At 44.5% G+C, this 17,273-nt stretch overlaps 1 protein-coding gene and 1 pseudogene across 1 annotated transcript in view; one reads left to right on the top strand and one right to left on the bottom strand.

Moving 5' to 3' along the window:
- Positions 1-17,273, top strand: part of FLACC1 (flagellum associated containing coiled-coil domains 1) — a 31,386-nt gene that overhangs the window by 6,861 nt on the left and 7,252 nt on the right. The window contains exons 3-11 of the mRNA XM_039844439.1: positions 404-478; positions 6,241-6,289; positions 7,818-7,951; positions 9,708-9,801; positions 11,472-11,533; positions 12,373-12,470; positions 13,514-13,566; positions 15,439-15,538; positions 16,797-16,900. Of these exons, the coding sequence (XP_039700373.1) occupies positions 404-478; positions 6,241-6,289; positions 7,818-7,951; positions 9,708-9,801; positions 11,472-11,533; positions 12,373-12,470; positions 13,514-13,566; positions 15,439-15,538; positions 16,797-16,900 (769 nt within the window). The remainder of the gene's footprint in view (positions 1-403; positions 479-6,240; positions 6,290-7,817; positions 7,952-9,707; positions 9,802-11,471; positions 11,534-12,372; positions 12,471-13,513; positions 13,567-15,438; positions 15,539-16,796; positions 16,901-17,273) is intronic.
- On the bottom strand, positions 15,024-15,142 carry LOC120587766 (uncharacterized; annotated as a pseudogene).

Raw genomic sequence — 17,273 nt, 5'->3', positions numbered from 1 at the left:
TTGCACAGCTCTCACCAGCCAGCCTCTTGGCTGCACGTTGCTCTTGCCGGTCCTGCCAGGGCTTAGTGTCATCTTAAATGAGGAGTTCTCAGAGTTAGTGCAACGGAGAAAGGGGAGCCTTCAACCAAAGGGCCCATGGAAACTGCCCCTTCAGGTGGGACCAGGAGCTTTGGAAACTGGGGAACAAGCTGTGCTGTCAACCCAGGGACTCCCCAGGACGGTGAACGAGTGCCAAGGCATTTGGTCTGAGGTGGCCAAAAACCACCCTGGTTTTAAAGATTCCAGTTGTCAGCCCACATATTTCAATTTGGGGTCACCGTGGGGATCTACCTAATTTGGAAATACTAAAACAGGTTTCTGAATTTCTAATTTCCTCTTTTTGTTATTTATTTTTTACTTTCAGGCTAACTCCTCTTCCTCCAGCTTCAAAAAAACAAAATTTTGTCCAACCAACAACAAAACCAGTTGTCTCCCCAAAGTAAGTATTTTTGTGTCCATGGGGCAGGAATGGTTTGAGGTATGTGAATAAAACAATCTCCCTCACAGCCTTGGCCTTCACAGCCTTACCTGACCTGAACTAACTGCTGTCAGGAATGTCAGAGAATTGCCAGAACCCACCGTGATTACCCCCAAACCTCAGACCCTACATGTAGATTCTGTGGCCCTCTGCACCCACAGCATTCAGTCACTACAAATGAGCTAAGGTTTCCTGCACTAAGGGGCACAATGCTTGATGCCTGTCAGAGGGGAAGAGCCTCTTGTTGGTGATATCTCATCGTTTACTGATTACTTTCCTGGGTCTAAGATGTTCTGTAAATTGCAGCTCTATTTTTACTTACAAATTTAAATTTTTATTCCTATTTCATAACTTAGTTTTACGTCTTTGAGTGAGTCTTTGTATTCCATTTATTTATTTATTTGGAAAATATTTATTGAGTACCTATTTTTGCTAGGCACTGTTTCAGGTGTGGGCAAGAGCAGTGAACTCAACAAAGTCTCCACTCTCCTGGAGCTTAGCGTTGTTATTTCATACAGGGAGACCAGGGGAAGCCCCTGTGGAAAGAGGGCAGCAGGAGCCACACTGACATCTGGGGCAAGCACACCTGGCAGAAGGAACGGCAAGTGCAAAGGCTGTGTGTGAGAACTTGCTCGGCACATCTGGCCTTTTTCAGGATAGCAGAGGTTAATGTGGCGGGAATGGAGGAAGTGAAGAGAGAGAGGTGGAGATGAGCTAAGAGAAGTAATAAAAATGATGAATGTGGTTGGCAGAACAATGGTCCCCCAGAGATGTCCACGTCACGATCCTTAGAAACTGTGACCATGTTGTGTTACTTGCCAAGAGGAAATTAATATTGCAGAAGGAATTATGTTTGCTAATCAGCTGACCTTGAGATAATCAGATTCTTCTGGATTATCTAGCTGGGTCCAATGTAAACATAAAGGTCCTTATATATGAAAGAGGAAGTCAGAGTGTCAGAGAAGGAGATGTAACAATAGAAGCAGAGATCAGAGTGAAGCAGGTATTGGCTTTGAAAATGAAGGAAAAGGCCACTAGGAACGAGGCAGCTTCTAGAAGCCAGAAAAGACAAAGGAACAGACTTTCCCTAGAGCCTCTAGGAGGAAGACAGCCATGCCAATACCTCAGCTCCAGCCCAGTGAGATCCACTGCAGACTTTGACCTATAAAACTATGACATAATAAATTGGTGTTATTTTAAGCCACTAAGCTTGTAGTAACTCATTACAGCAGCAACAGAAAACGTACACTGAAGTTTGCTGGCTACCGTAAGGACTTTGGTTTTTACTCTGAAAGGGATGGTGTATTAGCTGCGAAGGCTGCCATAACAACAACCACCACAACAAAAGATTGAGTGGCTTAAGCAACAGAAATTTATTTTCTCACAGTTCTGGAGTCTCGAAGTCCAAGATCAAGGTGCTAGCAGATTGGCTTCCTCCTAGGACTCTCTCCTTGGTTTGCAGATGACCACCCGCTTGCTGCCTCTTCACGTGGTCTTTCCTTTGTGCATGCACATCCCTGGAGGCTCTCTGTGTGTCCTTGTCTCTCTTATGACAACACCAGTGAGATTGGATTAGGACCCACATTAATGGCCTCATTTTATCTTAATCACCTCTTTAAATGCCTTATATCTCTAATATAGTCATATTCTGAGATACCAGGGGTTAGGGCTTCCACATATGAATAGAGGGAAGGGGACACAACTTAGCCCATAACAGCTGTGAAGCCATCAGGTGATTCTGAGAAGAGTGACATGATCCAACTTGCATTTTGAAAAGACTAATCTGGCGACTGCATTGAGAAATAAATGAGTGTAATGGCCAAGGGCAGAAGTCTTGGGAGAAGCCAAAGGAGACCAGACAAGATGTAACTGCAAGATCCAAGCAAGAAATGATGGTAATTGAACCTGGTAGAAACAGCAAAGGTGATGAGAAGTGGTCACATTCTGGATATATTCTGAAGTAGAAACCAATAGGATCTGCTAATGGGAAGGTTATAAAATAAGAGGGGAGGGGGAAGAGGGGTCAGGGCTGACTTCAAGATTTTTGGCTAAGCAATAGAAAGGGCGGAGTCACCATTTTCTCAGATTGGGGAAGGCTGAGGGGCGTACGTATGTGTAGGGGACTGAGCTCAGGCAGTTCAAGGTGCCTCTTAATATCCAAGTGGCAATGTCAGGTAAGTAGTTGGATAAGCAAGTCTGAGAGGTCGGGGCTACGGATGCACATTTGAGAGTCATCAGCATATACACGGTACTTGTTGTGACCGAAATAACCAGGCCCAACTCGAGTGCTCTAGTCCAAGAGACAGTTTATTAGCCGGCGGCTGTCCTTGCAAAGGAGCAGCCCCGAGACGCAGGGGCACAAAGGTTTTAAGCCCTCGATCCCATCCCCCACATCCTTAATCTTTACACAAAAGACTATATCTCCTCCATTCATTAACTGATAACTAAGAGGTGGGTAAGCAAGCAGGGGTACAGAAGCAGAATGCGTCATTGTTAAAATATTTTGTACCTATAGGCAGTGATCCGGCCAGTAAATCCCTTTAGTTAATAACTTTTTAGCAGATAACTAACTAGAAGTGAGACATGGCGGTTAGCACGTACCATGTCTTATCCTTAACCTATTGTTTCTAAAGGTGAGGTCACTACAGTACTTAGAGCCCTGCAGCCAAGTGAGATCTCCAAGGTGAGAAATGGAGCTAGAGGTGGGAAGAGGTGGGAGAGCTGAGCCCCAGAGCACTCCAGTGTCGAGAGGTGGGAGAGACTAGGAGGATCCAAAAAGGAGACTGAGAGGGAGCTGCCCGTGAGGCAGATGAATCATCCACCTGGTGTCGTGGGAGCAAAATGACGAATACTCCAAGAAGGAGGATCTCGTTATCTGTGTTAAAAACTGCTGGTGAGTCAGTTGAGGGCCGAGCAGTACTGTTGGATTCAGTAGCCCGCAGCTCAGTGACAATGAAGGGAATTGTTTCAATAGAGTGGTGGTAGCACAGCCTGGTCATGACAGGGATCCACTGAATGGCCGTATGAGTGAAATGGGTCCTCACTGCCTGCCTTCTGTGTGCTGGCCCCTGCTGGCGTGATCACACCTGTGGATCTTCTCTAACCTCCACATTAATAGGTGAGCTCAAGTCCGCAGTCACCCAATGCCTCTTGCTGGGAACGACCTCACTAACACCCACAGCTCCAGTCTGATCACTACCATGAGCCCCTGACAACAATGTCCTCCTCTGGCTTTGTAGTATAGTGAGAGACACTTTGTGTGTACTTTTTAAATTCTCTATCAAAGACCTTGAGGCAGATGAATCATCTACCTGGTGTTGTGGGAGCAAAATGACAAATACTCCAAGAAGGAGGATCTCGTTATCTGTGTTAAAAACTGCCGGTGAGTCAGTTAAGATGAGGGCCGAGCAGTACTGTTGGATTCAGTAGCCCGCAGCTCGGGCTACTATATTTATGACTTTGTATTTGTATTTATGACTTTCCAGTAACACTCTTCAAGGCAAATTCTTCCCTGAAACAAGCCATCCTCTAAAACCAGTTCGAAGCAGACACACTTGGTTGTCAGCTGGCCTCCAGGCCCTGTCCAGGCGGCGCTGAGCAGGGCTGGGAAGTGGAGCAGCCGGGTGCAGGAGGGCCAGCTACTCCTGGTAGCAGCTGACACAACCTCCAAATAGGACCTGTTCATCAGTCAGCTTCTTACTTGGGCCTCAGGCCTCAAACACACAATCTCAACTGTGCATTATGACATTTTTTTGTGAATCCTATAATGTTCGTGCAAACAGAGAGAGTGATTTTTGTGTTAAAACTTTGCAATTCTTCAATATAAATTATAATATAATTGTTGTAATCCTGTTTTGACAATTCTTAGGGGTTGGGTTTTGTTTGCTTGTTTGTTTTAATATATCAGGAACCTTGATAAATGTCAATAGCTAGGAGGAACTCTCAACCCGAGAGACACAGTGGGCAAATCGCTTTATCTGCAGTTCTCTATGGCATTTACCTCTTTTTCATCTCCTATTGTCAGTATTTATGTGTCTCTTTTTCTCTCTTCTTAAATAAAAATATCTCATTCGTTTCTCTTGGTACGGAGCCCTGTGGTCTGCATACATTAACCACTCATTGAACGTATTAAATGAGAAAACGCGAAGTGCTTCAATTGATGTCAACAAAGTGTCAAAATTTGCTCAATGTGATCAGAGCGATCTGAGTATCAGGTTGACAAGGACAAAAAGAGGAAAGAGAGTCATTCTGGATTGACCTCGCCTTTTACTTTTCATGAGACACACACAGTTATCTGACAAAATGAGTATCTATGTAGTCACACTTTGACCTTTCTGACAGTTCTAAAGTTAACGCGATGCTGTGGAAGGTCTCTGTCCGCCTAAAGAGAATAACCAAGAGCAAAAAAGACATAAGCCCAAATCCCTGGTCAGCTTTTTAAAGAGATCCAGGCCACCCAGTGGTTCCCCCACAAGGCTTTCCTAAATTCAGTGGAAGCAAACCAAATTAGCATTGCGGACAGTTAAATGGGAACGTATAGTTGATATGAGTCGAGTTGTATTTTAAATGGTTCTAAATCTTTTAAATTACCTGTGGGTCCCATTGTATTATCTGTGTATAATATACACTCGTGCCCACTTTTTAAAACACAGAATCATTTTTCTGTTTGTTTGTTTTATTTTGCCAGTGAAAGCTAAAATCAAAGGTCGGTCGCATCTAAGATAGCCCAAACCTTGGACTGGTTTTCTCGAGAGAGTTCTCGGTGCCTCTCTGGAGGCCCCCTGTAGGGGTGGGAAACGTAGGGTCAAAACTAGACGGATGGTTATTAACCAAGATGGAACTGCTTCCACTAGGAAAAGTCCTTCCAACCCCACTGCACACACCCAAAGTCACCCATGGACTCTGGACCTGTCCCACCCCGGTAACCAACTCCGCCCCCCTTAAAGGTGTTGTGGGTGTTTTGGTCATGGGGAAATGGAACTTCGGCAGCACGTTTTGTTTGTCTCTCTCCACAGCGTTTGCCTGATGGCGTGTGCACATGTGTGAGTGGACACCGAGGCCAAGGGGAGAGGCCCTAAGCCTGCCTACTCTTGTCAGCACATCAAAAGCTAGTTGCTCTTATTCTAATCTTTCACCTTCTCAGTGACCTCCCTTACAAATACTCTTTTGATATGTGGGTACCTGATATTATGCTCATGTTTCTTGTCTGCGGAAACAAACATTTATTATGATCAGGGTTAGGACCAGATCTCAAATTAGGAACGCTTTGCTAATCCCGAATTCACTTAACTGGCAATTTCGGGGGCCCGGAACACCAATTTCTCATGCAAATGAGAAGAAAGGTGGTTGTGCAGACAGCATACTTGGCACCCAAAGATGTGTGCATTTAAGATTATGCACCATGCTCACCGGAGAGCCCTGTGAGGCTTCACACCAAGTCTCTTGGTTTTTGTTTCAGAAATGGGTCTACTATTCAGTTAGTGACTAGTAGATTTTCCACTTTTTTACTACCTGCCATTTTATCACAATCTTTATACCAGCGATCCCTGGACCATTAAATATTCCCTATTTCCTGAAGTAGCATATTTTGAGAACTGAAAGAGGTCTCTGAGGTCATCCTAGGAACGTCACTTCTCACAAATGAGTGGTGGGGTCAGGACGCAGCTCCTCAGCTTGGAACATCTTACTCTCCGGTGGCTTCTGAGCACGACTTTTTCTTGCAGAGTGAAAATCCAGTTAGGAAAACAAGAGGAGAGCAATCAATTACCTTATGTGAGTAAAAATGGGAAGAGGGTGCAGGGACTAACAGTTATTGAGTACCTACTGTGTGCAGGCATGTCCTTTTATACCTACTTTTACTTCATTGAATCTTTGCAATGGTCCTGTGAGGATGTGCTGGAATTACTGCATATAGTTTATGGCTGCTAAGTGGCAGGATCAAGACTTGAATTTGACTCAGCCAGATCCCAGAGAGGGCATTTAATTATCTCGCTACTCTTTTGTGTAGGGTGAGGAGAGTGCTCAGGGAAACCAGATGGTGACAATCAGTCCGGGCCAGGGGACAGCTCATGCCTAGGTGCAGAAAACCCTCTGTCACACTTGTGAACCCACAAATATTGGGCGAGGGACTATCAGGAAACCTGAGGGATTAGGGGACAGGGTGTGCTGGAGAAAGAGATGGGGACCAAACCTAGAAGGACCTTGACATCTGCCTAGGAGTTTGGGCCTAATCTTTTTGATGTCTGGGAGCCTTTATGGGTCTAACGGAATGAGACAAGGTAAGATTTATATTTTAGGGAAAAAAAAAAAAACCTCTAGTGGGATATAATTGATGCTTTTTACTACTTTCTGCTTTTATCTATTTTCCTTTCTCCCTCACCCCCTTGAAAAAGGATCATGGGCAGGAAAAAAATTAAACAAAAATGTCATAGCCCTTCAGGTGAGGAGAACGATGAACTTAAGGGAGTCAGGCTGAGGGGAGAGAGGGCAGCTGGGAAGATATCTCAGGAGCCAGAGAGACAGATGGTAGTGGCCTCGGGCTACGCAGGGACAGGGGTGTGAGTGGAGAGGATGAGGTTGGGATATAATTAGGAGATAACGATGGCAGGACTTACAGTCCTTCAGGGGTGTCCTGTACAACTTTAGAAGGTACAATCGTATCTTGATCTCTGATAGCTGGTAGCCCTGCCCAGATTTCTGACTGGGCATCTAGTGGGGCATGGAGAAGGAACTGACTACAATGGTTATTGTTTGTTTGTTTGTTGCAATTGTGCTAGGCATTTTCTCAGATGTTACTTTGTTTTTTCTTCACAAAATCCTTTTGAGGAAGAGTTATTATCCTTATTTTCTGATGAGGAGACCGAGGCACAGAGATGTTGAGTAACTATGGTTGGTGGCAGAGCCAGGATTTAAACTCAGGCCTGTTGAATTCCAAAACCTGAGCAATTTCCACAATGCTCTCTGCCTTCTGGCTTCTGGCCATGATGGAGAATGCAGAGGAGCAGTAGGGCTGGGGCCAGGGTGAGGAGTGGGTGTCAACAGTTAGGTTTTGTAAATATTGAGCTTGAAAGTCCTGTGGAGACATCCAGGAGCCAGTTGGGTCTTGCAATTGAATCTCAGGAGAGAAACGTGGGCCCGAGATATGAGGGTGAGTGGTAACTGGGGGAGGACACAGGACGGACTTGGACCCTGGACTCGCATCTCACGTCTCTGCTTTTAGAAGTAAGTAGGGCACAGTTGAAGATTCGGAGGAATCTCAGCACTCTGAGTCTGCAATATTATCTTCTACCTTGATGTCTAGGAAGTGATCAATGTGTCACCTGGCTATCGCCTCATTCGAAATAGGGAGCAGATTTCCGTTACCTTGGGAGATGAGATGTTTAATAGGAAGAAGCATTTGAAATCAGAGATGATGGACAAAATCAAAATTCCCAGGTAATGTCTTTGGATCAACATCCAGCTCCTCAGACTTATCCCTGCCTGGCTAAGCCTGGACAAGCCCCTAATGTCCACTCCCAGCCCACAGAGTCCTTGTTCTGGAGGTGCTACTGGTCACTTCATGCCTCAGCCCTGAGCTTGCTCCTCTCCACACCCTCTCTTTGCTCCAATCCCATCTAGTTAGGATGAAGGTCAAGTCAGGCGGCTGATCCGGAAAATGAATGGGTATAGCATAATTTGTCCTAAAGGAGAACAATTGTTCCTAGAGGTAATGTACAGATGAACTATTCATAAAATAGTCCAAATTTGGAGAGTGAGAACTAAGAGGAAAGTCAGGTTTTCTGGGAGATCCAATTATGCATCTCTTTTTCATTATGTCCAAAGGCACCATTCAGTTCCTGCCTCTGGAAGATGCAATGTGGAAGATCCTGACCTGACTCCATCCCAGTTAGACGCACTGTCATCCTTTCTGTCATTTAAGTTCCACCCACTCTCTATCCTCCAGTGCCATATAAGGGCAGTCCCCACATCCTTTTCATTCTACCTCCTAAATCTCTCATTCCTATCTTCTCCTTCCCCATCTGTTACTTCCTACCTGAACTATTGAAAAGCCTCCCTAATGAGTGTCTTTTCCTTGGCCTTCAAATTGCTGTGAAAGTTATTTTTCCAAAACAAATCTAAATGACCAACAATAACAACAGAACACACACATACACATCACCTACCTATTTGTAAGTGTATAGAAAAGATACAATCCCACTGTTAGCAGTGGTTTCATTTGGGAAGGGATTCAGACTGGAGATGAGGCTGAGGAACACAGAAGCCCATGCCGAGTGAGGCTATGTATGGAGTTGCCCGGGGAAACCACACTCCAGTCCTGTCTTTCCTCCAGTGAAAACACTCAGGCCCTGTTTTCTTTGCCCTGCTCGTCTACGGCCCTTTGCAGGAAGAGATAGGCCATGCACCCACAGTCAAGCCAGCACCCTCAACCACCTCTGGCCTCATAAGAAAGTTATCACCAGTAGTGGCATAATAAAACAGAATAGCCCATGTTTGTTTTATTCCCTGGTGAAGCTATGAGTGTTGCTTATACCGAAGATCATGTTCTAAAGATGAGGGTTCCCCATGGTTCAGCTTTCCCATACCCTTTCTTCTTTCTCATATCTTGATACTTTATCCTCTTGTTGTCTCACCTTCTTGAATTGAGGCCCTCCTCTCTGCTTCACTGCACTGACTGCCACCCTGTCTGCTCCAGCTCAACCAAATAGACCCGAATAATCTTACAGGCATCATGGAGGCCCCAGACCCAGAAGCACAGAAAACCTTTATCAGTTCTGAAAGCCACTGTCTTAACTCTCCTCTTTGTCCAGCTGATCTATTTTTTGTCTGTCAGCATCAATCCTATTCCCCTACATTCTCCCTCCTGCATTTCAACTATCATTACCAAATCCAGGTCAGACTCTAATAGACATCTGACATATTTTTCTTTCCCTTCTCTTCAATAGGCCACCAAACCACCCCAGCTCACTTCTGGCTTGCTCACCTAAAAGCACCATGTCTGAGGCTCAACCATCCTACTGCCAAATTCCTTCTCCCAGACCACCCCTCTACCCCTCCTCCCTTACCCCTATGATGGTGGAGCAGGTGCAGAACATGGCCCCACTCTCCCCAGGCCAGAGTCAGTCATGTTCAGGGAGGGGTCTGATGGGCATGATGTAGAAGCTCTGTGAATGAAGAATTACTTATCCCGTAGGACTGATATCATTAATGACCTAGAAGAGCAGATATCTGAGCTGACGGTGATAATAGAGCAAATGAACAGAGATCACAAGTCTGCTGAAAAATTGGTGAGTGATCCTTGAGTTAGCCGACACCTCTATGGGTAGAGGAAAGACCAATATTTTCAGATCACCCGCTATGTGCCAGGCATGAGGCTAAGCACTTGACTCAGGGGAGCCACATTGTCCAGGCAACAGCATAGGACTGTGGTCACCCAAAGGTATTTCTCTGTCTCCATCCTCATTCATAATTATAAGAACTCAAGACCCTTTTCAAGTCCTAATTCAATTTCTGGGAGTTCTTGGAGTACCTCAGAGATGTTCTTGGACTCTCAGTTATATAATTCAATTGAACAATCATTTCAATGAAATGCCATTGTCTTCTCCACACTAGGAGGCACCAGCCACTTCCTGTAGGGTCTGCAGAGGCATCTGTGGTGAGTTAAGCTTCAGAGGTTGCAGAGGCTCTTGCTTAGGGCACTAGTGCAGTCAGTGCTTCCGGTGTGGCTCAAAAGCTACCCAGAAGCCTCCAGTCCCTAATTTCTGTTGCTTTCGAAACTACCAAAGCCCGCACTTCAGATTCTGCTGATGTCAGTCACACTCTGTGTTTCCTGGGGATTTTGGCGATACCCCCTTTAGATTTTACCATTTGTTTTATCATAGTCTTTCTTCCCCACCTCCAGCAGATGTGCTTTGTGGTCTGGGCCGGAGTGATAAACCAGAGCGATAATCAGAAGTATCCCACCCCCACACACATACACACATATACACACTCTTGCCTGTTGTAGTGAAACCCACTTGTGAAGGCTGAATTTCCAGCAGGCCCACCCTTCATCCTCTGACTCTCCCCGGACACTTCTGAATACTATAGTGCACCAGCTTATAACTCAGACTGAGCCCTCCCCTGCAATTGATTGTACTGTATTTATCTGAAAACTCTGCCAGGTTTGTGGTTTGCTTCTACAGAAAGGAAATTGAGGCTCACGAAGTTAAACAATTGGAGCAGAGTCACTTACCTCATCAGTGGTGTGTTATTGGGCAAAAGGAACGTTTTCACTCAGTGAAACATCAGCCCTATGAAGACATACTTAGAGATTATTTCTAAATATGTTTAAATTCTCCCAACTGTGAACACCCCAAATTGTTGTGGAAGGGAGGAGTACTGGTGCCACCGCTTAGTCAGAGAGGGACAAGAACAAGCCCTGAACCCTTCTTTCAGCTGACAGAGGGTGCTGACCAGTTTGGAAGTGTCCACTGTTCCTGAGACACTGGCTGGAGAATCTGATGGGCTAGAATGGAGGGTGACCTGGAGCAAATCCTGCGTGCCAAACACAAGCATTCTGCCAATGAGGATTTATTAACATTGGATTTTAAGTTCATCGAAGGCAGGGTCTGAGTCTTAGGCCTCTTTGGCTCTTCCAGGCCAAGCCTTTTGCTCAAGAAATGATTGTTCAATTGAATTATATAACTGAGAGTCCAAAGGTCATGCTCTTACAAACAGACTACAGTCCAGCAGAGGAGACCAGACCTGCTCACAAGACCAGGTAGTGACTGAGATGGTTTTCATGTACAAATGATTACATACCAAACAACGTAGAGCAAGGCAAGAATTGTTCTTTACCCACAGTAATGATAGAGGGGCATGAGGAGTGGAGAATGGGAAGTCTTCTCAGAAATTGCAGATTGGACTGGAAGTCGGGTCTTCCATCCTGGGTTGCTAATGCTGGCCTCATTTCCAGCTCTCCGATGAAATGGATCTCCGCCGTGCTGAGATGCAGCAGAACTTTGAAAACAAGAACAGGTATGCTTTCTGGCACAAGCCCCCACTAAAGGCCCTAAGGTGCCCACATCCTTTCAAGATTTCATTTCACTGGAATTTCAGATGGTGCCAAATGGCATTGGGTGGCAAGGGATGAGGGAGATGAAGCACATGTCTTTGGAGAGCAGGATGGTTTGGTTGGGGCCACTAAAATATAGCACGAAGAAGATTATTCCTGGTTTTGCTCTTTCTCATCTAGTTATTTCATTTCCATGATAATCTCCCCTTTTGTCGATTACTGAGAAAAGCCATCTTTTGTTCTCTATGAGATTTCTGTAGTAGACAACAGTTGTTCTCAGCTCAGCCTGATCCTCCTCTGCCACTTCTGCTCTCTTCTCTACTCTCCCTGGCTGCTAGGTCAGGGCCTGGGTAAAACGAGAAGAAGCTATGAGAAGGGCAGGAGCCAGAACCACAAAGAGAACCAAGGGAAAGTGAAAGGAGGTGTGTCATCTGTGTGGGTGAGGAAACCCACAAAATCCCTTCCATGCTACCTTCTGTACCAAGGCTTATAAGTAGCCTTATAAGCCTTGGTACAGAAGTCTTCCTAATTGGGTCAAAGACTAGATTTAAAAAAAAAAATTTTTTTAATTCATTAATTAATCAACTTGTTTATTTTATAATAGACTTTATTTTTTGTAGAATAGTTTTAGGTTCACAGTAAAATAGAGCATAAAGTTCAGAGAATTCCCATATACCCCCTTACCCCACACTCACACAAATTCTGCCGTTATTGACATCTGCACCAACATGGTGCATTTCTTACAAATCGATGAACCTGTGCTGACACATTATTATCCTGGCCTTCTCCTGGGATCTTACAGGGAGCTCAAAGAGGCTCATGCAGCAGAGCTCACTGAGTTGAAGAACAACTACAAAGCAGTCTTAGAGGCAGAGAAGTTGGCTTCTCAGGAAAAACTAGGTACGTTCAGAACCAAAAAAAATAACTATGGTGAAGAGGATGGAGGCTGACCATACAGGACTAGGACTGAGGGACTCTCACGGCCATGGATGGCCTCTGGCTAGACCTTAAAGGTGTCCTCCTATCGCTCAAGGAGAGGGAGGATTGAAAAAGAAACCGAAAAATGGAAGCCATGTCTACTGACGTCCTTCCTACACCTAGAAGATAGGAGGTCCTGTGACCAAACTTTGGGATCTGAGCAAGTCCCTTAATCTGGAGTCTCAGTTTCCTTATCTGGGAATTGAGCACAATAATACCTCCTTTTATCAGAATGATAAGAATGTAAAATCATTTTTTAAAATATATTTCGAAGTTCTACAAATTTAATACTATTCTAATTCAGCAAGTTTCCTCACCTGCAAAATGATGGTGTTTCATTAAATTCTGACATACTATGATTTGTGCGGCCTTATAATCCATAAGGGTTGTGTTGGCCATTTATCTTATTGTTTATGCTGCCTTTGAGAAAAGCAAAGTGTGTCTTCTTCAGAATTCTGAGTTTACAGACTAACATCCACAGAGAGAAGGAGAAATTCTATAACCTTATTTTCTTTTGCTTTGCATTTTTTAAAGGATGATATTTACACCTTGCTGATTTCTCAGGTTTTTAAAGAGAACGCATATTGTTTTCAAAATCAATGTTATTTAAAAAATAGAGAGGCAGGTGCATGCTACAAGGTTTTGCTCCTCTTCCAAAGATGCAGGTTTACCCTGGGGATTAGTTCTCAGATTTCATGTGCATTAGAATCACTGGGGAAGCATGTTATTGACGGATACTGGGCTTCTCCTATGAGAGCTTGATGCAGTAGTTTTAGGGTAGGTCAGGCATCTGGGTTTCTAATAAACTTCCAGAATGATTTCTGAGGCATGCCATGGTTTCACCACCTAGGGGATGAGTTTGAGGCGGGGAAGGTGTGCAGGACAGCTCACATTTGGATTTCAAAATGTATATTTCAGAGCAATAATGTAATGTTGACCCTATTTTTTCCTCCCATTTTGTCCAGAGGAGATGGAAAAGGAATATAAGTATCTGAAGACTATGTTTTATATGTATCAGGTGAGATTCAGAGCTCCTTGGTGGATTATGACGCTAAGAGAAGCAGGGCTCATTCCCAGCTAATGATGCTGGGATGAATCTAGAGCTCTGGCCTGGAAAATAATTTCCTGAGATTCCCAATGTCCTTAGACTCAAGTGGCACTAACTGAACCCAGGGAAAAGAGTGAACCTGCGGACTGTGGTGGCTTTCATGAGTGACAAGTCAGTCACCCAGATACTAGAGAAACCCACTGAAAAATGTTCGTCATTACAAAAGTAACAGCTGCTCATTGTTTTTTAAAAAAGCAGAAAAACAAAAACCAACAAGAGCAACAAAAAGAAAGAACTATCACCACTGGAGGCAGCTGCTGTTAATGTCTATACTTTGTGACATCTTTGATTTAGTAGAGTGCTGAGTCAAAAGGAATAACGATTGCAAAAGCTTTTGATACATTTGGCCAAATGGCCATCCAGAAAGACTGTATCACTCTGTACTAGTCCCACAAGCAGAACATGGGAGTGCTCTAGCTGTCTCAGAACACATCCCATTCATGTAATCGGTTAATGTTATGGAGGCCCAGGCACCCATAGGTAAGGCAGGATTTCTTATTAAGGAACGGAGAGAGTGGAAGATGGGAGCAGACAGGGAAGGGCTGAGGCAGCACCCATTGGGGGCCAACTAATCCCGTTCGCCCAGGACTTTTAGATTTTAGCAATGAAAGTCTGAAATCCCAGGAAACAACTCAACTCAGTCCTAGGCAAACAAGGGTAATTGATCACTCTATCAAAGGAGGAAACCAAGTTAAGCATCAGCACCGCCTCTGAAACTTGATTGACTATTCTCAATTTGTTTTGAGCTTGTACCCAAAATTCATTTTTTAAGATGCACCTTGATACAATCAGGAAAAACATCATAGAGTGGAGCCTAAGAGAAATGTCAGGTTGATGAGCAGGTAAGCTGCCCCAATTTCCTGTGTATGCATAGTATTTGCTTCCATCTGGGCCTCTCCAGAGAGTTTGACCTCTATGGAAACTGAGCTGCCCACTAGTCATGAAACTGATGAAAAAGAACCTCTATTTAAACAGCTACAAACTATTACAAATGAGCTCTGATGCCCAGGCCAACTGTGAATTCTGCTGCTAACCTGAAAAGGAAGGGAGTAAGGATTCTGAGACCTTACGGCATCATCCGGGTCCTGGGCCTTCTCCCTTCTGTGGTCCCACCCTCATGAAGTCTGAGCCACCCATCAAGGGCTGGCATCAGATTAGGTTTATTTAACCTCAACCACAAAGGAAGTTACATTTTTTTAAGGGAAATAGATACTCTCTGACAAACATCCTATGATTTTCTAAGCGTTCAAATTAATTACTAAGCATTTCCCTTGTTTCTTTCTTTCTTTCCTTTTTTGTGTGAGGCAACCCTTGGTTCACCTCACAGATTACAAGGACCCTGTCATTTTACAATCCCTTATTTTTTAGGCCTACAGCACCTGGTCTTCTTAGGTGGTCTCCCATCCAAGTACTAACCAGGCCCGACCCCGCGTAGCTTCCGAGATCAGACGGGATCGGGCTTGCTCAGGGTAGCATGGCTGAGGTCCCTTGTTTCTTTGTATGCTATTGATGAGTGTGAGTCATGATTCAGAGGGAGCTGGCATGCGAACCCTACTTGTCTTTAAAGAAATCCCAGTTCCCGTGGGCAAACACTGTGTAATGTCTAGCTTTTAGGGTTCTATAGCCCCTCTGGGGGGCTGAGCTGGAATTTACATCCAAATAAAAGCCCCTCAGCAAGGGTCTCAGGTGAATGAAGCTGCGAAGCGCCCACTGCTGTGCTTTGGGCCAGTGTACAGCCTACTTCCAGACCCTTCTCTTCATGGTGCTTTTGTGCCTTCACAGGACAGCATTTATGATGAAATGGAAGATAAATGGTCAAGGAAGAAGGCAGAATGGGAGAAGGATGAGCAACTGGAGCGAGAAAAGATCTTGCTACAGCAAAGTGAGTGCAGAAACTTCTGACTTCTTGATGATGAGTACACCAAAGGACTGCCATTAAGCTTGGTCTCAACTCAAGGAGACTAAGGGTGATGAGCCGCGTGGCTGGTGCCTGGATGGAAGGCACCTGGAGTTTTCAAGAACGTGACAATAAGAATGGAGGCTTTTATGAAGCTCAGCCATCCAGGTTCTAAGCCTGCACCTTCCAACACTCACTGGTTCCAAGTTTGGCCATCATGGGCTGGAACAAGCTTGAGGATGTCTATAGGAATGTAGTCTTGTTATCTTCATAAATAGAAAAAGGAGAGAGGAATTTGTGGAAACTCTGCTCCTTCATCTAGAAAGCTAGTTAAAGTAAGAGTGGAGCCTCTGCAAACCTGTTCCACATCCTATCCCAACCCAATTCATCTCAGATTTCATTGATTTTAACAAATGACTCGTTTAAATGTAGCTATTTGAGGGAAAGTTAATCCTTGAGGCCATTCCTGCCTGGTGGGGACACTGGACTGCTAGAAGGTAGCATGAAGACCCTGAAGGGAAGGCCAGGGAATGGAAAGAGGTGCTGCTCCTATTTGAGGCTTTACTTAGAATCCTGGTATAGCATAGCCCAGGTCCTCTTCCAGGCTCCTAGCTACTTACACTGTACTTGTGCCATGTCGTCAAAGTCTAAGTTAAGATGTTACAACCAGTTTTGGGAGACCAGAATTTAGCTGCTCAGAGTCTAGACTCTGTGAGCCCAGGAGTTGCCTCTTTATCCATCCCCAGCACCACTATGCTAAAGAAATTTGGGTTAGGCCCTCATACCTCCTTCCTCCTGCTTAGTATTATTTCCCCTGCCCCTGCCCCCCAAAATATTTAAGCCTTCTTCTATCCCAGGGCTAACTACAGAATAAATTTTATTGCTGGAAAAGTCGAGTTAGTCAAGAGCTATATCTTTAGACAGGATTTTCAACAAAGCATAGTGGTTACTTCAGCAGAGGGAATAAACAAAACAATAAGCAACAGATCCAAAATAAACTACACAAAAAGAACCAGAGACATTAGAGGTAAGTCCCATAGGGCTGATGTGATCGCGAGCTACCACCATGTCGACCTCACTCTCAAGCATCTCCAGGTGCGCATCACACGCTGCACACCAGGCTGAAAGGACCTTGAGTGTGACCCAGTCTGGACTTTCTATTATCTTCAGATAATCTGGTTTTCTCTCTACATCTGTTTCTCCCACATTCACATAGATATGTGATTTTCTCTCACCTTCTCAGAACGTAAAATGACAAAGAAGTTTGAGTTAGAGTCAGAAGAAGAAAAGAAGAAAATAAATGACTCCTACAGTGCTATCTTTGAGAACTTCAATCGAGAGAAAGAGGTAACTCAGCCAAAAGCACATCTGGTTCCCAAGTGTGCTTCTGTCGTTAGATGAGCTTTTGTCTTTCTGGGCATAGTTCCCCTTTCCCAGCTTCCCCTGGAAATAGGAGCAAGTAGCCTCATGATCTTGCTGTCCTTAATCTGAGAGTCTTACCACAGGGCTATTGGAATGAAAATTGTAATTACTAGGAAGCAATAGAATGCAAAGCACATACAGAAGCTGAAATTCCCTATTTTGCCAAAATCCCAGTCTCTGAATGTCCTCCTCATCCTTGACTATAACTGAAGAGAAAGGGTATTGTTGAAAATTAAACTAAACAGTTTGGTGATGTACAACTCTTTGTAAATAAGAGTAGCTACCCAAAAGTTAGAGG

This window comes from Pteropus medius, unplaced genomic scaffold, assembly GCF_902729225.1.
Source record: "Pteropus medius unplaced genomic scaffold, Ma_sr-lr_union100, whole genome shotgun sequence".
Taxonomy (NCBI): domain Eukaryota; kingdom Metazoa; phylum Chordata; class Mammalia; order Chiroptera; family Pteropodidae; genus Pteropus; species Pteropus medius.
Note: the sequence above shows the minus strand (reverse complement) of the source record. Positions and strands in the feature narration are given on the sequence as shown.